We start from the raw sequence: 24,466 nt of genomic DNA on the forward strand, positions 1-24,466 counted from the left end.
AAGAGGAGAAGGAGGGTGGCTTTGCTTTTGTGTGCTGCTGCTGCTTTTGCTCAGGTGGCCATCCCATTGCTGTTTGTGCCTTTTCTCCAGGTGCCTTCGTAAGGCACTTGTCCCTACGTGAGTGTTGGCCTTTCCACGGCTCAATTTTTGTTGGCAGAGCGAACAGATGGCTTTGGTCCGATCTGAGGCACACACATTAAAAAATTTCCACACCGCTGAGCCACCCTGGGATGTGGGCACTATGGGGACCTCAGCAGCTGATGCTGAAGGGCAAGTTGGCTGGCTGTACATAGGTGGCGATACATGGTGCCGGACTCTGCCACCAGCTGTTTCTGACGAAGAGCTGCCCCAGCTTCTTTCAGCAACTTCTCTCCTCCTACTACTCTCTGACTCCCCCTCTGAACTGTCCCCCTCTTCATCTCCTCTATTGGGAACATACAGAGGATCCCTATTACCGTCATCATCGTAGTCATCCTGCCCAGCTTCGCTTGCCTCAGACAAATCCAAACTTGCACCATCAGTAGGTCCTTCATCCTCCTGACACGTTACATCCATAGTGTTGCCGCGTAACTCAGACATATTAGCTGGTGAAAATTCATCTGGCTGTAACAACAATGGCTGTGCATCAGTGATTTCAACACTAAATAATTCTTGCGAAGTGTCAAATGCAGCGGAAGTGGTGCTAGTAGTAGCGCTGGTGGCTGAGCAAGATGAGGTGTTCTGTGTCGCTAAATACTCAACCACGTCCTGACAATCTTGGGAGGTGATGGGACGTGCCTTCTTCCGAGCACTGTACTGTGGGCCAGGTCCACACGAAATTACATTTACACGACCTCGCGCAGACCTGCCGGGTGGCCTTCCTCTGGCTCTGCCACTACCTCTTCCTCTACCTGTTTTGTCCATATCGGGTATGCACGGAGTGGTAAATCACACTGCGTGCACTCACGTAGGTAGGTGGGTTCACTTAACTGCACAGGTATGCGCACTGATGCGGTGGGTTCACTAAACAGAACAGGTATACAGTGGCGGGTTCACAGAACAGGTATGCAGTGGCAGGTTCACTGAACACAACAGGTATGCAGTGGCGGGTTCACTGAACAGGTATACAGTGACGGGTCCACTGAACAGAACAGGTATGCAGTGGCGGGTTCACTAAACAGAACAGGTATACAGTGGCGGGTTCACTAAACAGAACAGGTATACAGTGGCGGGTTCACAGAACAGGTATGCAGTGGCAGGTTCACTGAACACAACAGGTATGCAGTGGCGGGTTCACTGAACAGGTATACAGTGGCGGGTCCACTGAACAGAACAGGTATGCAGTGGCGGGTTCACTAAACAGAACAGGTATACAGTGGCGGGTTCACTAAACAGAACAGGTATACAGTGGCGGGTTCACAGAACAGGTATGCAGTGGCAGGTTCACTGAACACAACAGGTATGCAGTGGCGGGTTCACTGAACAGGTATACAGTGGCGGGTCCACTGAACAGAACAGGTATGCAGTGGCAGGTTCACTAAACAGAAAAGGTATACAGTGGCGGGTTCACTAAACAGAACAGGTATACAGTGGCGGGTTCACAGAACAGGTATGCAGTGGCAGGTTCACTGAACACAACAGGTATGCAGTGGCGGGTTCACTGAACAGGTATACAGTGGCGGGTCCACTGAACAGAACAGGTATGCAGTGGCGGGTTCACTAAACAGAACAGGTATACAGTGGCGGGTTCACTGAACACAACAGGTATGCAGTGGCGGGTTCACTGAACAGGTATACAGTGGCGGGTCCACTGAACAGAACAGGTATGCAGTGGCGGGTTCACTAAACAGAACAGGTATACAGTGGCGGGTTCACTAAACAGAACAGGTATACAGTGGCGGGTTCACAGAACAGGTATGCAGTGGCAGGTTCACTGAACACAACAGGTATGCAGTGGCGGGTTCACTGAACAGGTATACAGTGGCGGGTCCACTGAACAGAACAGGTATGCAGTGGCGGGTTCACTAAACAGAACAGGTATACAGTGGCGGGTTCACTAAACAGAACAGGTATGCAGTGGCGGGTTCACTGAACAGGTATACAGTGGCGGGTCCACTGAACAGAACAGGTATGCAGTGGCGGGTTCACTAAACAGGTATGCAGTGGTGGGTTCACAGAACAGGTATGCAGTGGTGGGTTCACAGCACAGGTATGCAGTGGTGGGTTCAATGAACAGGTATACAGTGGCGGGTCCACTGAACAGAACAGGTATGCAGTGGCAGGTTCACTGAACAGGTATGCAGTGGTGGGTTCACAGCACAGGTATGCAGTGGTGGGTTCACAGCACAGGTATGCAGTGGTGGGTTCACAGCACAGGTATGCAGTGGTGGGTTCACAGCACAGGTATGCAGTGGTGGGTTCACAGCACAGGTATGCAGTGGTGGGTTCACAGCACAGGTATGCAGTGGTGGGTTCACAGAACAGGTATGCAGCCAGACAGGAACAAGTTAAGCCTAACTAATCTTTCCCTGAGAGACAGTCTGCAGCAGCTCACCCTACTCTCACTAACGCAGGCAGCACACGAGTGACCGTAATGGCCGCCGCTGCCTGCCTTATATAAGGGGGGGTGGGGCTCCAGGGGCTAGTGTAGCCTAATTGGCTACACTGGGCCTGCTGACTGTGATGTAGAGGGTCAAAGTTGACCCTCCATGTGCATTATGGGGCGAACCGAACTTCCGCAAAGGTTCGCCTGCGGGACGCGAATGCGAACCACTGAAGTTCGCATGGAACCGTTCGCAGGCGAACCGTTCGGCCCAACTCTAGTTGCTATCACTTACAGTAAGTAGTAGAAATCTGACAGAAGCGACAGGTTTTGGACTAGCCTATCGCCTCATGGGGGGGGGGGTTTCACAGGGATTTCTTTATTTCCAAAATGCACTTGTACGTGAATGGCAGTTGCTCCGTCCAACTGCTAAAGTGTACAGTGAGCAGGGAGGCTGGCCAGCATCAGTGTATAAACCTTTTTCAGGGAGTGTCTTTATAAAGAATAAAGGCCATGCTGAGAATCCCCTATGGAGAGATGGATGCTGAGAATCCCCTATGGAGAGATGGACTAGCCCAAAACCTGTCGGTAATGTCAGATTTCTACTACCTACTGTAAATGCCAGCAACATAGGAGAGAAGTAATTTATGTCTCATTTTACTCAGGAAGAAATGAACTTCTTATTTGTATGTGTTTTAAATGTTAAGATTTTCAGTCCCTTTTTAAGGAAATATGCAGGTAAGTAAAATTTTCAATTTGACGATTTTTATTTTGAATTAGGATCCATTCACAGAATTGCTTATGCAGCCCCATGCATTGTAGGTTGAGAACAACTTTTTTTTTTTTAAATGTACTAGCCGACCCGCGTCGTAGCATATGCCGTATCTATCTATCTAATAGAGTACGTGCCTCAACCTTGAGGGCTGGAACCCACTAGAGCGATTTTTTGAGCGTTTAGGGCCCTTTCCCACTAGCAGTCGCTAGCGTTCGCGCTGAACGCTAACGATTGCTGAATTGCAAAAGGTAAAAAATGACCGGCGATTTCCCGACGTTTGCAATCGCGATTTTGCTATGTTATGCACTGCATAGCAAAATCGCGGCAATAATCGCTCCGCCGCGCGATCGCGATCAGGTCAAAAACGAATCGCGGTAGTGGAAATGACCTACTGCGATTCCTATGTTAAAAGCAAACTGTAGCGATTTGAAAAATCACTAGCGGTTTGCGGTTTTGCGATTCAGCCATCGCAAACGCCGTAATGGAAAAGGGCCCTTGGAGAGTGTGAGAAATCGCTAGCGATTTCCCTAAATGCTCTGCCAATGTAAATGGATGGTGCAAATTCCACAGAAGCGATTGCAATTAGCAAAATCGCAAACGCAGGACATGCAGCATTTTGTTAGCGTTTGCGCTTCAATGTCAAGTATGTAATCACTGGCGTAATCGCTCATCAAAACTTGCACTGAGCGATTTTGCTAGCGTTTTAAAGTTAATGTCCACTGTAACAAAATTAAAAATAATTGAAAGGACCAATCAGAATTTAAACCGCTAATCGCTAATCGCCACACAACCGCTGGCAAATTGATTACACTTTCTAAAATCGCTCCCTAAAACTCTCATGAAATCGCTTAACAAGCTGCTCATACAAAACGCTAGCGATTGCGATTAGCGATAGCATTTTGTAGTAGGTTCCAGGCCTGAAGCAAAAAGAAGAAGTAGGCTTTCCATGAGAAAATGTATGCGTGCTCAAACACCAAGTTTAACCCTAGCAAGTCTGGCTTTCCAAATCTGGCCTAATTTACTATTCATGATGAGGCAATGCTCATGCAAATATGCATTTACTTTTACATGCCAAACTAAGCAGGGTCAAAAAACTATGCAGGGTCACCCTTTCCCGCAGGGCGACTGCTTTGCGGTATTGGTTTTTTGACCCTGCCTAGTTTGGCATGCGAAAGCAAATGCATTTTTGCATGAGCATTGCCTCATGAATAGCCAATTAGGCCAGATTTGCAAAGCCAGACTTGCTAGGAATAAACTTGGTGTTTGAGCACGCATACATTTTCTCATGGAAAGTACTTCTTCTTGCTTGAAGGTTGAGGCACGCCCTGGGGGCAGGGCGCTACTTCTTCTTCTTGCTTGAAGGTTGAGGCACTGACTCTATTATATATATAGATTAAAAATATTTAGACTTTATTAGATGATACATTAGAAGAACAATGTGTATTTTTTTACATGTATCCTCTAAGTTGTGAACATTTTAGTTACTCTATTGAACAGTTAAAGTGACTTCTACAATCTAAACAGATGTCCAATTAAAGTGTATATATATATATATATATATATATATATATATATATATATATATATATATATATATACCATCCTCTGCATACTGTAAATGAAAACCTTTACAGAAATATGGGAATATCTATTTATATTTTGTATATGTCACTGACATAATATATTACATCAGTAAGGACTGAGGATAATCATATACTAATAACACTTAAACTGCATTATTAATGGTCTAATCCAATTTGTATTTGTTGTAGGCATATACCAGTGTAGGAAAAGCTGCCCTGCCTCTGAGGGACAATATGGATCTGGGTAAAATTATGAATCTGATCATGTTCCACACCTGGATGCTGGACTCTGTGGAAAATATAATTACTGAAACTTCTGACCTCTCCATCTTCTGGTTAGTATAACATTATGATACAAACTGGTGTAAGGCTGGGTTCACACATAAAATGTGTACAGTTCCAGTCCTGTCCTGCCAGCTTGCATCAGTTTTGCATCAGTTTTCTATCAGTTTTAACAGACAGGATCAGCAGCCATAGAAAAATGATACAAAACTGGTGCAAACTGATGAAAATTGACAGGACAGGACTGGGACAGAACTATACACAGTGCATGAGTGAATCCCAGCTTTATTTGTTTGCATTACAGCGTAATTAGGGCTGATTGTAAGCTTTTAGCAGTTAGTCATCCATTTGCAGTAACTTGCCCTTCTTTTTAGGGCTAATATTACTTTATATTCCAGACACAACTTTGTATCTTGTTTTTATATGGAGGGTTAGAATGATATACTTTTATTATTGACATTTATTATGTTTGTTGAATAAAGGCACTTAAGTTCTCCCTCACACCGGTCATGTTGTTCTGAACCAGGAAAGGGAAAATAACACCTCCTGAGACGTTGTGGCCAGATCCACTTTATAGCTTATCAAACTCCACCCCATCCTTTCGTAATTCTATCTGCTTGTCTATTCATGTTCATAATTACATGAGGCTCCACCCCAGAGAAACATTGACGGGGCCTAATTTCTCTGTTTCCCTCCCACTACACATTAAGTCAGGGTCATATAACAGGAGCAGGCCCATATTCCCCCATTCCCCCATAACAAGTAATGTCACCATTTATCTGCCTCCTTTTTGGTAGGAAGACCAAATTTCCCTGGACAGGTAAGCAGGACTGAGCATGTATGCTATGCACCCACAGGGCCGATTCTAGCAACCATGCCAGCCCCCCCCGGGCAAAATTAAACTGGGGCCACTCTGACAGACCCCTTATCTGACCAAAAAGTGGCATTAGGGTCCCTCTGTTGCAGTAAAATTTCCCCTCAGGGCCCCTGAGCCAGCTGCCATCCCACCCCCTGATCAAACCCCAACTTAACTGTGCTTCTCTGGGCCCATGCAATGTCTTCAGCTGAATAGAGTCTCATCTGTCCCGGTGGTCATGCTCCCCTGTCAGGCCGTGGCTTCATGTACTCCCCGGTTGCACCCTCACAGGGGTGCCTCTCCTCTGTGGCCCAGCAGCATGTTATTATGTGAAAATTTGCTGGTGGGACACGGAGGAGAGGCACCCCTGCGGAGATGGGGCAATGGACTGACAGAGTAGCGCGCCCATTGGGACAGGTGAGATACTACTCTGCCTAAGACACTGCAGTTACCATGAGCAGGGAGACACCTTGTGGGGTCCCTACAGACTCTTGGGCAATTGCACTTTTGCCTCTATGGAGGTGCTGGCCCTGTGCACCCATGTACATGTATGGTGCAGTTTTCAGACACTGCCATGTGGCTTTATGCAGCTTCACTGTCAAGTTAAATAGAAAAATCACAAACATTATTTCAGTTTGCTTACCCTTTTTGGATGTAAAAAAACCTGCAGCCACAGTGTCCCTAATGGAGGCTATTACTGTATTTTTTGGACTATAAGACTCACTTTTTCTCCCTCAAACGTGGTGAAAAAAGCCACTGCACCTTATAGTCCAGGGAGTTCCTGACTTGTGAACGCCCGCCAATACGAACCTCCACCTCGCCGCAGTGTTGGGGACTCCCTGTACAGTGCCCATGCAGAGGAGGACACAGGGGTACACAAAGGGGAATAGAGGAGGACACAAGGAGGACAGAGGGGGACACAGGAGGGCACAAGGGGAACACAGGAGGACACAGGGAGACACAGGAGGTACAAAGGAGCTTGAGGTACAAAGGGGGCATATTCCACAAGATGCCCCTTTACCATGGATACACCAGGTTTAGTATATATTTTTTCCCCTGGTTTATGTGCTCTAAACCTAGGTGCGTCTTATGGTCAGGAGCATCTTATAGTCCAAAAAATACGGTAGATGGGAGAGTCTAAGCTGTTGCCAACGACTCGATTAGAGCAGATGTGAAAATAAGTTACAAGGGTTTCTATAATGTGCAGTTTAGGGCCTGAGCATACTATTGTGTTACTCTTCAATGCAGGTAGCAGTGCAATTTATGGAAATGCATGACATCTGCATAAGGATGTGTTCACACATAAATCTGTACATTTCCAGAACGGTCCAATCCTATCAGTTTTGTATCAGTTGAGTATGTGCTTCCATGGCGATGTTCACACATAAAAGGTGTACATTTCCGGTCCAGTCAGGTACAACTGATAAGCCTCATCTACACGGGTAGATGAGGCTGCGATCCGGCGGCTCGATTAGCCGCCAGATCGCCTCTTCCGCGTCCCTGCCGCGTCCCCGCTCGCCGCGCGTGCGCCGGATTCGATTCCCCGCTCGTCCCCGCCGGTGCCGATTATCTTCCGCTCGATTCCCTGCCATTGTCCCTCGCGGGGAACGAGCAGGGAATCAGCGGTGGGGAGATCCGTCCTGTCGGATCTTATCAATCGAGCCGCATCAGCGGCTCGATTGATAAGCCACATCGCCGCCGCATCTACCCGTGTAGATGCGGCTATAGAAAACTGACAGGACAACTGCAGATCTGTGAACCAAGCATCACTCTGTCTTGCATCACTGACCCCATTCAGCTACACTAAATAGGACAGCTCTGCCTTGCGCACAGCAATGCATGCAGCAGTGCATAGTCACAACCTATTTCTGCATAGTGCAATAAGTTACAGTGTGTGTGTGGGTGTTATGAAATAATTTGTGTGAATGATTTTAAGTAATTCTCAGGCTCTTTGTTTTCACTTCCAGTTTTCACGTCCGCACATTTGAGAAGATGTTCTCTTTAACAATGGAAGAGCCCTCTGCCCTGCGCTATTCTATTGCTTTTCCAATGGCTTGTGCTCACTTTGTGAATTGCACCCATGAGATGTGCCCGGAAGAGGTGAGATACTAAACTACTCTCTGTGTAAATGGCTATTAACTAAGTATTGCTGCTGACCTGGACATCATCTTGTGGTGCTGCTCAGACTACATTAGGTTCATCTTCTGCATGTTACCGCTCAGAGCCCAGTTTCCTTATTAATTATGCATGAATCGCTATCATTTACTAAACACTGAGAACTGCATCAAGTTACATGCTCATTTATAGTCCTGTTGTTGTTTCTCTCCTTTCTCTGGGCTTGAATGTCACTGTTTGTACTATGTTACTAATTGGCACTAACAGTACTTAGTAAGGAGCATCAAAAGGGGCAGTAAATTAATAGTGTACTTATACTCAAGTGTGTTTAAAATAACATAACATTAGACCCTAATTAATAATGCAGCATACTTGCATTAAATATTTAACAACATGTTTTAGATACAGGCATGTCAGCCCCAGTATGTATAATATGAGATATTACGCTGTGCTTAGATAGATGGTAAAACAGCTGCTGTCTGTTCTGATCTCTGTTTGAATGATGTGCAATAAAGCTAAACCCACGGCTTCTGCTGGTTTACACTAAGGCCCGGTTCACATTAGCGTTTTTTTCCGGAACGTAACCGGAACGTATACTGTACAAACGGAACGGATGTGAAAGGATCCAATGTTAATCTATAGATCCATTCACATGCATCCGTTGGTATGGATACGTTCCGTACGTTCCAGTCCCCGGACCTAAAAATTGCTGCAGGCCCTAATTTTCCGGACTGTTCTGCTTAGTGGAATGGATCCGGACAAAAATGCAGCAGCATTAGGGCAATGGGAAACAGGACGTTTCTTCACACTAGTGAAGAAACGGACCGTTCCACGGGGGATGGGGGCATGGGCCGACGCAAATCTAGTGACGGGGGGGGGGGGGGGGGGCAGGGGTGTGAGGGGAGGGTGCAGCAGCTGGGCGGGTGGGTGAGGGAGGGTTTATACATACCTAATATTCCGTAGCAGCCGGCGGTAGAGGCTTCCATCTTCTTCCGCGTCATGTGACTACATGACGCGTCATATGACTAGTCACATGATGCACTTTGTAGTCACAGCAGAAGAAGAGGAAGCCTCTACCGCTGGCCGCTACGGAAGATTAGGTATGTATTGCTGAAAACGGATCCGATCAATCATTGATCAGATCCGTTTTCACTATGTGAACTGGGCCACGGACTGAGCCACCTGGGTCCGGTGAAGCGGAGACCGGATCCGCTCACCGGATCCTTTTGGCTCAGAACACAGATGTGAACCGGGCCTTACTCTCTAAACGCTGTTACAATATTATTATTATTAGATATGGCCCGAATGGTTTACCGGCGAACCTCAGTGGTTTGCGTTCGAGGGGAACCGCAATTTTTTTTTCAAAAAAGTTTGGGTTTGCATTTTTCCCATAGACTTTAATGGTGCAGACTTTAGCGGTTAATAGCAAATCCCCCTTACATAGTAGAAACACCAAATTTGCAGGGTATGTGGAGGGGTTCAGTGGCTACAAGAGGAAAAAATGTTTCAAAAAGACCTTATACTTTTAGAGAAAATCGATTTTTAAGAGCTCTGCTGCGTGTGGGAAATGTTCCCACCGCCGCCAACTTTAATGGTTAATAGCAAAGCTCCCTTAAATGCCAAAAACACCAAATTTGCATGGGAAGGTTAAGAAGAACAGTGGGAACAGGAGTAAAAAAATGTTTCAAAAAGACCTTATACTTTTTGAGAAAATCAATTTTAAATGTTCAATGAAAAATAGTATACATTTAAATCTATAAATTACATTTCTGCGGGAAACAATTCCCGACGACTTTAGCAGTTAATGGCAAAGGGCCCTTATATCCTAGCAACACCAAATTTGCAGGATATGTTAAAATGATAGATAAACAATATTTACAAAAAATTAATAAAAAATGTATTTATATTTTTTATAAAAAAATTTTTTTATATGTTCAGAGTGTGGGAAATTCCCCCCCCCCCCCAAATGACGTGGGGTTCCCCCTTCTGAGCTCTCTGTAACCCCTTGTCCCCCATGCAGGCTGGGATAGCCAGAATGCGGAGCCCCGGCCGCGTGGGGTTTCGCACCCTGAGCTATACCAGCCCGCATGGTCCATGGTATGGGGGGGCTCCGGGGGAGAGGGGCGGCCAAGCCTTCCCCTCTCCCCTAGAGCCCTTGTCCAATCCATGGACAAGGGGCTCTTCTTCACCTCCGGTGCCCCACAACGACAAAAAAAGTCCTTTAATTCTCTTAATGAGACGGTTATTTTTAATGAATTGAATCGAATGAATCGGTTCAGAGCCGATTCATTCTATTCAATTCATTAAAAAGAACTGGCTTTTTAATGAATTGCATAGCTGAGAATGCCTCCTGTGTAGACGCATAGCTGCCGGCTCCCGCTGTCTCCCCATCTGACTTCACCTGTCACCCTCACCTAGGCTGGCACCCGGTGGAGTCCCCAGGGAGTCATCGCCCCCACTTCCTCCTGGGGCACCAGAGGTGGGGAAGAGCCCCTTGTCCGTGGATTGGACAAGGGCTCTGGGGGAGAGGGGAAGGCTTGGCCACCCCTCTCCCCCAGAGCCCCCCCATACCATGGACCATGCGGGCTGGTATAGCTCAGGGTGTGAAGCCCCACAGGCTATCCCAGCCTGCATGGGGGACAAGGGGTTACAGAGAGCTCAGAAGGGGGAACCCCACATCATTTTTTGGGGGAAATTTCCCACACTCTGAACATATAAAAAAAAATTAAATAAAAAATATAAATACATTTTTTTTAAATATTGTTTCCCACTATCGTTTTACCATATCCTGCAAATTTGGTGTTGCTAGGATATAAGGACCCTTTGCCATTAACTGCTAAAGTCATCGGGAATTGTTTCCCGCAGAAATGTAATTTATAGATTTAAATGTATACTATTTTTCTTTGAGCATTTAAAATTGATTTTCTCAAAAAGTATAAGGTGTTTTTGAAAAAATTGTTTCCTCTTGTTCCCACTGTTCTTCTTCTTAAACTTCCCATGCAAATTTGGTGGTTTTGGCATTTAAGGGGGCTTTACTATTAACCATTAAAGTCGGCGGCAGTGGGAACATTTCCCACACACAGCAGAGATCTTAAAAATCGATTTTCTCTAAAAGTATGAGGTCTTTTTGAAACATGTTTTCCTTCTTGTAGCCACTGACCCCCTCCACAAACCCTGCAAATTTGGTGTTTCTACTATGTAAGAGGGCTTTCCTATTAACCGTTAAGTTCGGTGTGGGTTGGAACATTTCCCACACTCAGCGGAGTTCTTTAAAATCGATTTTCTCAAAAAGCATAAGGTCTTTTTGAAATTTTTTTTCCTCTTGTAGTCATTGACCCCCTCCAGGTGTTAGACCCCTTGAAACATCTTTTCCATCACTTTTGTGGCCAGAAACAGTGTCTGTAGTTTTTAAAGTTCGCCTGCCCATTGAAGTCTATTGCGGTTCGCATGGTTCGCGCGAACACAAACTTTTGCGGAAGTTCGTGTTCGAGGTTCGCAAACCCAAAATCAGAGGTTCGAGTCATCTCTAATTATTATTATTGATTTATAAAACACCAACATATTCTGTGACGCTGTACAAAGTAAGAAACAAGCATGGGGTACATAATGTAAATAATAAAGCAATGAGGTACACCAAATGTAGAAACTGGACAAACTACAGAATTGGTTTTACAATGACAAATGTAACATGATGAAAAGAAATGCAAGGCACAAAATAAATAAATTCCAAGACACAAAAGAGTGAGAGCGCCATGCCCTTGCAAGCTTACAGTCTACAGGGGAGAAATGGCAGCGCATCCTAAAACCAGGCTGCATCTGAATGACTACCAACAAAGGCGTGGAGAGCCCCCTAGAGGCAACATGCACACCATGGGCTTGATTCCCAAAAGTGTGCTAATGCATAACACGACCGTGCTATGTGCTTAGCGCGCAATGTGTTGCGTGTCAAGGTTTGTGCAAGTACAGATTTACATGCGTGCACTAACGCGGCAAAGTGCGTGCGACAACCTTCGTTAGTGCGTGCATGTAGATCTGTACAAGCACAAACCTTCACGCGCACTAAACGCATAGCACGGTCATGCTATGCTTTAGCACGCTTTTGTGAATCAAGCCCCCATGTATTCAAAACAGATGCTGCCCTAACTTTTGATAAAAAAAGAATGCAAACATAAATATCAAAATGGGAGCAGCTAGCCATGAGGTAAACATACATTTTCTAAATGACAGGGAGACGTTGCAGGGCATCCCAAAGCCGGTTGCATTTGAATGACTGCCAGCATAGGTGTGCAGAGCCCAATTATAAGCAGGATACACATCTTGCATTCAAAACAGATGTACCAAATTAACATTATTGGAGGATGTTAGCTTCCAAAACAGTTTGCATCCAAAGTATTCCGTACTGGACCTTTCCACCACGATAAGCCCATCTTTCTGGAAGGTACCTTAGCCTCTAACTAAATTCACAAACCAGCATATGCATAACCTGGGAGCAGCTAGCCATAAAATGATTTACACATTTTTTTTACAAACAGGGGAAAAATGGCTGCGCATCCTAAAAACAGGCCGCATCTGAATGACTACCAAAAGAGGAAGGCAGAGCCCTTAAGAGGCAACATACACACCCTGTATTCAAAACAGATACTGCAATTTGCAAATTTAAGAGTGTAATATAGTTATAGCTACAGTTATATAAGCACACTTACTTCTTGGAGTAAAATGTACTGTAAATTAATAGTAATAGGGATAACAGTAGGAAGAAATGGAAATTAGCACAGGAATAGTCAGATTCAAAAGGCTCATGAATGACTTGACTGAATTAGTTGGCTGTAAGATAATTAATTATTACCAAAATCAATAGAAACCGTGGCAAATGTTTGCATTAGTGCGATCCATTTTCAACACTATTCTCTACCGAGCGCAATCGTAGTCATACTGCATTTTTTGTACTTTGTATAGGAGCACATGAAAGTCACATAGCAAATTTACTGCAATTTAATGGCTTAAATTCTCACCATCACAAGTAAGCATTTCTTATTGCTTGTGGTTAGCAGAATATCCAAGCCGGGTGATACACAAGTATGGAATAGTTTATTAAAGTGAATGAGAACTTACAAAGCAAAATAAAAAAATCAACCAGAAGGATCCTTGATCTGGGTCCTATAGCCTTCCCACTCCTCTCACAGTCCCCACGTTCCAGCTCTGGCTCCCCGGTAGCAGTATTCGACCAAATTGGTCAAATACAGCTTTCTGTCGCCCAAGGAGTGAGCCTATACAGCTTAAGGAAGGAGTTTGCCTCCAAAACAGCGTCTGTCGCTGTCCCTGGGCTTTATCTTTATGCAATAAAGAGCTTAAATACATCTACGTGGTGCTGCTGATCTCTTCTACTTACAAGTGCTCCTGAAGACAGGTGGCCCCATACTGTGCCTGCACTACTAGCACACTCTCTTGCGCACTCATGCAGGCACAGTGCACAGCTGCCTGCCTTTAGGAAGACTCAGTTCCCAAAGACTTCCGAAGTCCCCCACTGCGGGGGATTCAAACGGGGCAGCTGCCACTTAAACAAGGGAAACGTGAGAGGAGAGGGAAGGCTCTATAGCCTAGATTTTCGACATGTTGTATGCGTACCCCAGAGGCAGGGCAGTTTCTAGGCTAAAATGCACCCAGGGCGAGGGTGTAAAAATTGCGCCCCCCCGCCATGGAGCCAGGTATACGTGCCCGCAGTATAGGTTAGCCAGGTCCAGTTGCACTCAGTATAGGTAGCTAGCTATAGGTCCCCCCAGTATAGGTAGCCAGGCAAAGGTGCCCCAGTATAGGTAGCCAGCTATAGGTCCCCCCAGTATAGGTAGCCAGGCATAGGTGCCCCAGTAGAATTGCCCGAGTATAGGTTAGATAGGCAGGTGCCCCCAGTATAGGTTAGATAGGTAGGTGGCCCCAGTACAAGTTAATTAGGTGGGTGTCTCCAATATAGGTAGCCAGAATAGTTGCCCCCAGCATAAGTTAGATAGGTAGCTGCCCCCAGTATAGGTTAGAAAGATAGGTGCCCCCAGTATAGGTTAGAAAGATAGGTGCCCCCAGTACAGGTTAGATAGGTAGCTGCCCCCAGTATAGGTTACATAGGTAGGTGCCCCCAGTATAGGTTACATAGGTAGGTGCCCCCAGTATAGGCTAGATAGGTAGGTGCCCCCAGTACAGGTTAGATAGGTAGGTTTCCCCAGTATAGGCTAGATAGGTAGAAGCCCCCAGTATAGGTTAGATAGGTAGCTGCCCCCAGTATAGGTTACATAGGTAGGTGCCCACAGTATAGGTTAGTTAGGTAGGTACCCCCAGTACAGGTTAAATAGGTAGGTTCCCCTAGTATATGCTAGATAGGTAGAAGCCCCCAGTACAGGTTAGATAGGTAGCTGCCCCCAGTATAGATTAGATAGGTAGGTACTCGCAATATAGGCTAGATAGGTAGGTGCCCCCCCCCCCATAATGGAGAAGGGAGTCATTCGCGGGTAGGGCGAACCGACCTCTCCCTCCTTTCCTCTACTGGGTCGCCCTCCATGCTCCCCCCTCTGCTGCAGACTGCAGAGTAAGCGCAGGGAAGCGTTGTATAGAGCAGCAACTCACCTCCATGAGTTCCAATCCCCGATCACTTGCCGCTGGTCTCCTGCTCTGCATAGCCGCTGATACACACTTTACTTCCTGCTAAACAGGAAGTAGTGCATGTATACACGGCTATGCAGAGCAGGAGAGCAAGTGATCGGGGATTAGAACTCAGGGAGGTGAGTTGCTGCTCTATACAACGCTTCCCTGCGCTCACTCTGCAGTGGAGGGGGGGGGAGCATGGAGGGTGACCCAGGAGAGGAAAGGAGGGAGATGTCGGTTCGCCCTCCCTGGGGCTCCCCCTCCATCATGGCGCCCCCCCTTTCCTCAGTGCTCAGGGCAGCCGCACGGGCCGCACAGCACTAGAAACGGGCCTACCCAGAGGGTACTTCTGATGGTTCCAGGGGGTACTCGAGCTTGATATAATTAACCAAGAATAGCAAATGTAGAGTTTTAGAAAATTATAAATCTTATTTAAACACCAAATTAGTGTTTTAGCTAAATGAAGCAAAAGTAAATGCTTGGAAATTGTTAAACACCAATTATCATGTACTACGATTAAATATATATACAAGAAGTACTTGTGATAATGTTTACTATACTAGGGCGTACTTGGTGAGTACAGGATTTTAAAAGGGGTACATACAAATAAAATGTTGAGAAACACTGCACTATAGGCAGTGGCATAGCTAAGGAGCTAAGGGCCCCGGTGCAAGTTTTACATGGGGCACCCCAAGCACTCTATATATAACAAATGATACAGTGTACCAAAATCTGCCAAGGATTTCCATAGTGTCAGAGGTGCAATAGGGGACGGGGAACAGTTTGTTAATGATTACTACTATTTAAAGCATCTATAGAAGTGATTATTACCAGCAAAGAGCCAATAAAGAGCTAATATTTTGCATAAGGGAGGGCCCCTTGGGGCCCCTCTGACCCAAGGGCCCGGATGCAGTCGCTACCTCTGCAACCCCTATTGCTACGCCACTGTCTATAGGATCCAGAGCCTTCCCTCTCCTTAGGTAAGTATCTGGCTGTTTTTTGTTTTTTTTTAAGTTCCCATTGACTTTAAAGTTTCTGTTCATCTCTATGAAGAAGAGGCAAATGATAGCAGTTGATTCAGTATTAACGTGAAATTCTACATTCATTAAAAACAAAAATCTATGGACGTCCCTTTGGTTTGAGCTTGGTTACGAGTGTTATACTTTCTGACACACGGTTTGCACCAGTGAAATGGTTGTCAAAAGACAGCTTGCCTCTAGTTTAGCAACTAACCGACTGGAAAATGTGCACCTGCCCGGAGAAATTCATACGAGACAACTAACAGTGTTACATATTTCATTCACAGCATCCTCATCTGAAGAACTGCAGCCTAGGGCTGTGTAACACCTTCCTGGATGAGATCAGCAAACACGCGAGTAACTGTATCATGGACATCTGTGCGGAGCAAAGCAACCTCAGCGAGAAGGTAATGCTATGAATACAACTCTAATCTCTACTTTCAATAGCTAGCCATATATGTAATAGTCACCGAGTTGTGGAAAAAAATGAAACCTTTCACAAACCAGAGAATTTCTGAGCACACAAAATTTATTTGAGAAATTGCAAATAATTTTGCTTCATCGAAATAAAAAAAATAGGAAATAGCAGCTGAAAAAATATATTGCTGAAACACAAACTATTGGTGCATGCGTGTACACGCACACGCACACGCACACCTATGAGATACAGGTAGTATAGCTTCACATAGAATAACTCTAGGTAGAAATTCTCACAGCAAAAACAAATAGCCTCATATAAATATATACAGTACCTTCAACACATACGTTTTCATACCCTCCCAGAAGGAAAGATTCCCACTAATCAGTTGGAATATTTAGCATAACTTCACACACAGTTTGAAACCATTTCCACACAGTAAATCTGAGGTGATAAAAATGCAACCGGTTGTACTATAATGCTACTGCCGCACTGTGAGTGTCGAATCAGTTCATTATGGTGCAGGGCGCCAAAGCTGGGCGCCATAATAGCAGCAATGCTATGCTGCGCGCCCCGTGTAGCGGTAATTTGGGGCTCCGGCGATCAACAGACCCCGAATTACATCTCCCTCCGAGTTTCTACAACTTGGAGGGGGAAAAGTATTTAACGCCGCCGGGAGTTTAGCAGCAGCAGGAAGTGCCGTCATTCGGATCGCCCTGCGCTGAACTGCATGGCGCCGAGATAATATGTATTCGTTAACATCGCATAGGTGGTGCATTGCAGCGTGGTAAGTCGCATTACAAAGCGGCCATTACACTGCACCACAACACACCACAGTGAGCAAGGCTTATGTCTTTTCTGAGGTGATTTCCCCTACTTACTACCACAGATGCATGACAAGAGATAACGGAGAAAAGAATGATCCAGAGACTTGTTTCAAGCCGTAGCCAATGCTGTTCAAACATACAAAAGAATGTTGCATAGTCGCCTGTAGCTGTTATGTCTGTGTGTACAATACAGCATACTGCTGGTAGATTTGTTGCAAGTTCTGTCCTTTGACATACACAACCCCCCCCCCCCAAAAAAAAAAAAAAATGATGCATACTCATGAATTTTCATACATCAGCTATATCAGGGTCTATATGGCACTTATACTTGTAACATCTGGATAAAAACTTCAGTAGCTGGTATGATTTTCTCAGGCGAGAAGCTGAAAGCACCTGTCTGATGTCACTCTAAGTTAGTGCATTAAATGACACACCACATACCACCTTTTCATTGTATAGAGTGACAGCATGACAGCACTGCCACACACACTGCTCACTGTACTTTATTCTGCAGCAATCTGTCAAGTTTTGATCCTAAGAAACCTTTATAGCCTTGACAAGACTCTTTAGGAATGAAGGCATCACCAGAAGCTGTATACTGTGAAAAGAAGTGGCGTCACATAGCCCTATTTTCTTGAAACATTCGGCTTTGACGATAATTAGCAGTGTAGGCAAGATCGAGGAACAATCTTAGGCTCCCTGCACACTGCAAATCCGTTTTCCGATTCCGATTCCGTTTTCGATTCCGATTCCGTTTCCGATTTTCCTTGAATACATTCAACAGAAAAACGGATCAAAAAACGCAGCATGCAGTTAAGATTAAAAATCTGAATCGGAATCGGATGTAAAAACAGATTAAAAAGCGGAATCGGAATCTGAAATGCATGCAGTGTGCAAGAGGCCTTAAAGGGATAAAAGTGATTGAAGGACCACTATAGCCTGTAAAATTTTAAATATGCATGAAAACACATGAATAAAAAGTACATTTATCCCACAGTAAAATGGGCTATGTTGCTGTCACATACAGTAGGTAGTAGAAATCTGCTAGATCTGGCAGGTTTTGGACTAGCCCATCTCCTCATGGGATATTCTTAGTATTTTCTTTATTTTCAGAAACACTTAGTGAATGGCAGTTGCTCAGTCCAACTGCTTGAAGAGTGTGAAAATAGGTAGAGGTGGCGGCCTGCATCCTTTGTTATAAACCTGTTCAGGGAGTGCTTTTGTAAAGAATAAATTAAATACAGAGAGTCCCCCAAGAAGAGATGGACTAGTCAAAAACCTGTCAGTACTGCCAGATTTCTACTAACTACAATAAGTAAAGCAACATAGGAAAAAAGTAATGTATAGCTCATTTTACTTCTTATTTGTTTGTGTTTACATGTATTTTAAATTGTACAATTTTTCGCAATAGTGGTCCTTTAATACATGTAGAGAGCATAGTATATGATCAACCACTTTCTTCCTGTCATGTGACTAATTCATCTAATTTTCCACACTTTTGTCAAAATTATTTTAAGTTACATGGTACTTTCTCAATGTGCTGATTTATTGCACCTAGAGCAAAATAAATAAATAAATGAGCAAGGCTATTGGCAAGAGTTTGATGATGCAGACAATCTTTCACAGCCTATGTGGGAGGGAGGGGGCAAAACTGCACGGGTCACATTGCAGTGAGAAAGGTATGCACACCAGTAAGTTGTCTGTGGGTGCAGAATGTGGACTGCTAGCAGGACCGGATTTGTACTTTTTACCACCCAAGCCCAACTATACTGTCTGTTTGGCGGTTATTTCTATGTATTCCACAATGAGAATTTGCCTTACTTTCCAACATTGGGGTCACAGACAAAAGTATTTTTAGTAATATGTATATAGATTATAAGTTTTGTTTTCCTTAAGAACATTTATGTTATGTTTGCCATCTCGTTAATCATGCACCCATTGTGTCACCATGAGAGTTAGCCTGAAGTGCAGCTGCAGGACAGAGCTTACAGGTCTTGTAGGGATGACACAGATACAGGAAAGAGTTCAAAGGTTAAAGCTGGCTATGTAGATAGGGATGGATGCATAGAACAGCTTTACTGCCCCTCTCTCAGCCGCCCCTAAACAAGGCTGAATTTCTTGTGCCCTAGGCCATGGCCTATGTGGCCTTGCCAGAAATCCGGTCCTGACAGCTAGGCTGAAAAGATTGTTTTGTTGACAGCTGATTAACAAGACAAGACGCAGAACATTTGTATCACATGTTTCTCCTGACAGACTCAAAGCACAAGTAAGGTCTCCATACTTAATAGGTGCTGGCTTACTGTACAGGATGAGCTAAGATTCAAACCCTGGTCTCCTGTGTCAGAGGCAGATCCCTTAACCAGTGCACTGTCTAGCCACTGCACAATAAGCATTGTGCCTCTTCTGTGGAAGATTTACCATGCATAGAGATGGCCCGAACGGTTCCAGGCGAACTTCCGGGGGTTTGCGATTGCGGAGAACCGCAAACTTTACCGGAAGTTTGATTCGCCCCCATAGTGCACCATTAGGGTCAACTTTGACCCTGTACATCACAGTCAGAAGGCACATTGTAGCCAATCAGGCTACAATCCCTCCTGGAGCCACTCCCCCCCATAAAAAAGGCAGGCAGTGCCTGCCATTTTACTCACTCGTGTGCCTGCAGTAAATAGAGAAGGGACAGCTGCTGCAGACTCTCATAGGGAAAGATTAGTTAGGCTCTTGTAGGCTTTTTAGCTTGCTCCTTGCTGATTCTTATTGCTAAGATAGCACCCCACAACAGCTCTTTTGAGAGCTAATCTTGTTCTTGTGATCTATTTTTTTTTCTGTGTGTCCCACTGACACTTGTGTTGCATTGACAGCCTTGACAATTCATACTGTGTGTGCCACTGCCAGGCCCAGCACATTCAGTGACTACCTGTGTGTGTGACAGGTGCACAGTGTAATACCCATTACTGCATATATCTACCTACCTGTTGTTCACAGTGCACCCACCTACCCACGTGAGTTGAGCGCACACAGTGTCACTGTGCCTGTCCGCTACCTGTCTGTGTGTGACAGGTGCACATTGTAATACCCATTACTGCATATACCTACCTACCTGTTGTTCACAGTGCACCCACCTACCTACGTGAGTTGAGCGCACGCAGTGTCACTGTGCCTGTCCGCTACCTGTCTGTGTGTGACAGGTGCACATTGTAGTAACCATTACTGCATATACCTACCTGTTGTGTTCAGTGCACCCACCTCATCACTGCATATACCTACCTTTTGTGTTCAGTGCACCCACCTCATCACTGCATATACCTACCTGTTGTGTTCAGTGCACCCACATACCTACGTGAGTGCACAGGGTGTGATATACCACTCCGTGCATACCTGTTAACTGCACCTGTATTATTGTATTAGTCAAGTCCGATGCACAGCCATTATTGTTACAACCAGATGAAGGCGCTAAGCAAATTACACCACCTCATATGTCTGAGTTAGGTGACACTATGGACGTAACGTGTGCGGAGGGAGATGAGGAAGTACCTGCTGTTGGTGCAGTTTTGGAGGTGTCTGAGGCAAATGAAGCTGGGCAGGATGATTATGATGATGACAATGATATGGATCCCACGTATGTTCCCAATAGAGGAGACGAACAAGGGGACAGTTTAGAGGGGAAGTCAGAGAGGAGTAGGAGGAGACAAGTTCCTGAAAGAAGCAGGGGGAGCTCGTCATCAGTTACAGCTGGTGGCAGTGACCGGCGCCATGTATCGCCACCTATATACAGCCAGCCAACATGCCCTTCAACGTCAGCTGCTGATGCCACCATAGTGCCATCACCCCAGGGGGGCTCAGCGATTTGGAAATTTTTCAGTGTGTCTGCCTCAGATCGGAGCAATGCCATCTGTTCTCTCTGCCTCCAAAAATTGAGCTGTGGAAAGGCCAACACCCACGTAGGGACAAGTGCCTTACGAAGGCATGTGGAGAAAAGGCACAAACTGCAATGGGAAGAGCACCTGAGCAAAAGTAGCACACAAAAGAAAAGCCACCCTCCTTCTCCTCTTCCTCCTTCAGGTGCAGCATCTTCAGCCGCTTTCTTCCTTGCACCTTCACAGCCACCCTCCTCCACTCCGCCTCTGCCCTTGAGCGGTTCCTGCTCCTCTGCCCACATCAGGAAGGTGTCCGTAAAGGAAATCTGTGATGATTTGCTCAGCTGCCTGTGCAGGCAGCCAGCCTTTTGACCATTGTGTAGGTTTGCATGCTGCAGGACTCTGGAAAGAAGAGCTTCTGTCAGTTTTGCAGCTTGTGCTTGCAGAGGAATTTGCATATGTTGTCATGCAAATTGCCTGGCCACATTCATTGGAGGCGTGCACTATAAGTACTATGTCTTTCCCACAATGCTTCGCTGTTCATAAGGATTTCATCCTATGTAACACTCCTGGTGGGGTGTCAGCCTTGCTCTCTGTTTGAACATCAGCTTAGAGTAATTCCTAAATCTGTGCTAGGCAGATTTCCCTAGTGCTGTTAGGATTGTATTATCTGTATTGCCTGTTCTGTCTTGTCTTGCCTGTTTGCCATTGTCCTGTCCCTATGGTGGTTGACAGGAAATGGCTCTGATCTCTGTTCTTGGAGTATAGCTGGTGCAGCGGTTGCTACCAGCTATCTCTTCTTTTCTGTCTCCTGGGATCGCACTAGCTACTTTTTGCTAGCGCTGGGGATCCTTCTGTTCTGTCTCCTGGGATCGCGCTAGCTACTTTTCGCTAGCGCTGGGGATCCTTCTGTTCTGTCTTCTGGGATCGCGCTGGCCACTTTTCGCTGGCGCTGGGGATCCTTCTGTTCTGCTACTCTGTACTTGGATCATGCTAGCCACTTTTCGCTAGTGCTGTGGATCCTATCTCTCGCTTGTCCCTGTTTTCGTGTGTCTGTCTGCTACGCTTGCTGGAGGCTCGGTGAGGTAACCGTTAAGCAAGCGCTCGCGTCCTCTGTTTCATGTTTGTCTGTTAATGGTTAGTTAGGCGTGCTTGTCTCTATTGTGCTTATCACGTGGAGACCGCGCATAACCGCGTGCACTGTTGCGAATGAGTGCGGTGTTCGCGGTTAGCTAGCATTTGTTATTTTCCGTATCTCCTCATTGTATTATTTGCTGTGCCTTTGCTAACCTCGTATTCTGTTCTGATCTGCCTTGTGTCTTGTCTGGCGATCGCACCTCTCGCGATCGCGTTCCTATTTCATATCTGCTGTTGTGTGTGTGCGGTTGCGGGGTGGCGACTGGATTGGCACACACACATACAACCTTTCCTTTTGCTCATTCTCATTCGCAATCGCCTCTCTTGCGATTGCGTTCTGCGTTTTGTACAATTCCTGTCTGGCATTTGTGGAGGTACAGAGGATTGGTTCCTCTGCACTCCCCAGCGCCATCTGCCGACAGGAATTTTCCCTCTACGGGTGCGTAGCACCTTTTGCTGGGTTCCTGCAAATTATACGCTTGTGGAGGATTTCCGCCGTGTCAGCGCACGCGTTGTGCGCTGATCACGGGGAAAGTTCCACAATCGTTACAAAATCTTTGAGCGGAAGAAGCCAATTTCTGCCAGTCACCCCCTTGCCCGGCGTCTGACAGCTGGCTTGGCGGAACTGTTAGTTCACCAGCTGTTACCATACCAGCTGGTGGACTCTGAGGCATTCCGTAAATTTGTGGCCATTGGGACACCACAGTGGAAGATACCAGGCCACAATTATTTCTCTAAAAGGGCGATACCCAAACTGTACCGTGAAGTGGAGAGGCAAGTGGTCTCATCTCTGGCTCACAGCTTTGGGTCAAAGGTCCACCGGACCACGGATGGCTGGTCTGCCGAGCACGGTCAGGGCCGCTACACTACTTACACAGCCCATTGGGTCAACCTGGTGACCATGGGAGTACATGGCTGTGCAGCGAACCAACTTGTGACACCTCCACGTCTTGCAAGCAGGCCTCCTGCCACCTCCTCTCCTTCTCCTCCTGCTACATCCTCTTCGCTATCATCCTCCTCCTTGGCTGAATGGCAGTTCAACTCTACTGGTGCTGCAATCTCCTCTCCAACTACACAGTCCCATCTCCCCAGGGCCTATGCTGCATGCCAGATACGACAGTGTCACGCCATCTTAGTCATGTCTTGCCTCAAAGCGGAGAGTCGCACTGGACCAGCTCTTCTGGCTGCTCTTAACAAACAGGTGGATCATTGGCTGACCCCGCACCAGCTGGAGATCGACAACGTGGTGTGTGACAACGGCAGCAATCTGATTGCTGCGTTGAATTTGGGAAAGCTGACACATGTATGCTGCATGGCACATGTGCTGAATCTAGTCATTTAAATATTTGTGTCAAAGTACCCAGGCTTAGAGGACGTCCTGAAGCAGGCCAGGAAGTTGTGTGGGCATTTCAGGCGGTCTTACACGGCCATGGCATGATTTAAGGACATTCAGCGGAGAAACAACTTGCCGGTGAGACGCTTGATATGTGATAGCCCGACTCCCTGGGATTCGACCCTGGTCATGTTCTCTCGCCTGCTATAACAGGAGAAAGCCGTCACCCAGTACCTGTACAATTACAGTAAAAGGACACAATCTGGGGAGATGGGGATGTTCTAGCCCAACAACTGGACACTGATTCGAAATGCATGCAGGCTCATGCGGCCGTTTGAGGAGGTGACCAACCTAGTGAGTCGCAGTGAAGGCACTATCAGCGACTTGATCCCGTACGCTTACATCCTGGAGCGGCACACGTAGAGTGGTGGATCAAGCTGTGGAGGAGTGTGAAGAGGAACAGTTACGGGAGGAACAGTTGTGGGAGCAATTTTCAACACAACCAGATGTTTCATCAACACCTGCGGCAGCACAGAGGGAAGAGGAGGAGGAAGAGTTGTGTCAGGAAGAGGAGTCAGACTCGGATGATGAGGAAGGTGTTTCTGTGGAGGAGGAGTAGGCGGCAGCGGCAGAAGAACAACCACAACAGGCATCGCAGGGGGCTTGTGCTGCTTGACGTTCCTGTGGTATTGTTCGTGGCAGGGGGGGAGGAGGAGGACTTACCTGACGTCACTGAGGAAGAGCAAGAGGAGATGGATAGTACGTCTGGTTCCAACTTTGTGCAGATGGCGTCTTTCATGCTGTCCAGCCTGTTGAGGGATCCCCATATAAAAAAAACTCCAGGGCAATGAGCTGTACTGGGTGGTCACGCTACTAGACCCTCAGTATAGGCACAAAGTGGCGGACATGTTACCAACTCACCTGAAGGCAGAAAGGATGCAGCACATGCAGAACAAGTTGGCAACTATTCCTTACAATGCGTTTAAGGGTGATGTCACAGCACAACGCAATAAAGGTACCACTGCCAGTAATCTTTCTACCATGTCCACGCAGGCAAGAACAGGTTGCTCCAGGGATCTCATGGTGGTGTCGGACATGCAGACATTCTTTAGTCCA

General features: G+C 46.2%; 1 protein-coding gene across 3 annotated transcripts in view; it reads left to right on the forward strand.

Moving 5' to 3' along the window:
• The window catches only part of NCKAP1L (NCK associated protein 1 like), a 374,626-nt gene that overhangs the window by 206,655 nt on the left and 143,505 nt on the right, over positions 1–24,466 (forward strand). For all 3 annotated transcript variants that reach the window (XM_068267280.1, XM_068267278.1, XM_068267281.1), the window contains exons 16-18: positions 5,069–5,214; positions 7,985–8,117; positions 16,069–16,188. In XM_068267280.1, coding sequence (XP_068123381.1) covers positions 5,069–5,214; positions 7,985–8,117; positions 16,069–16,188 — 399 coding nt within the window. The remainder of the gene's footprint in view (positions 1–5,068; positions 5,215–7,984; positions 8,118–16,068; positions 16,189–24,466) is intronic.

Source organism: Hyperolius riggenbachi, chromosome 2 (assembly GCF_040937935.1).
Source record: "Hyperolius riggenbachi isolate aHypRig1 chromosome 2, aHypRig1.pri, whole genome shotgun sequence".
Lineage (NCBI taxonomy): Eukaryota > Metazoa > Chordata > Amphibia > Anura > Hyperoliidae > Hyperolius > Hyperolius riggenbachi.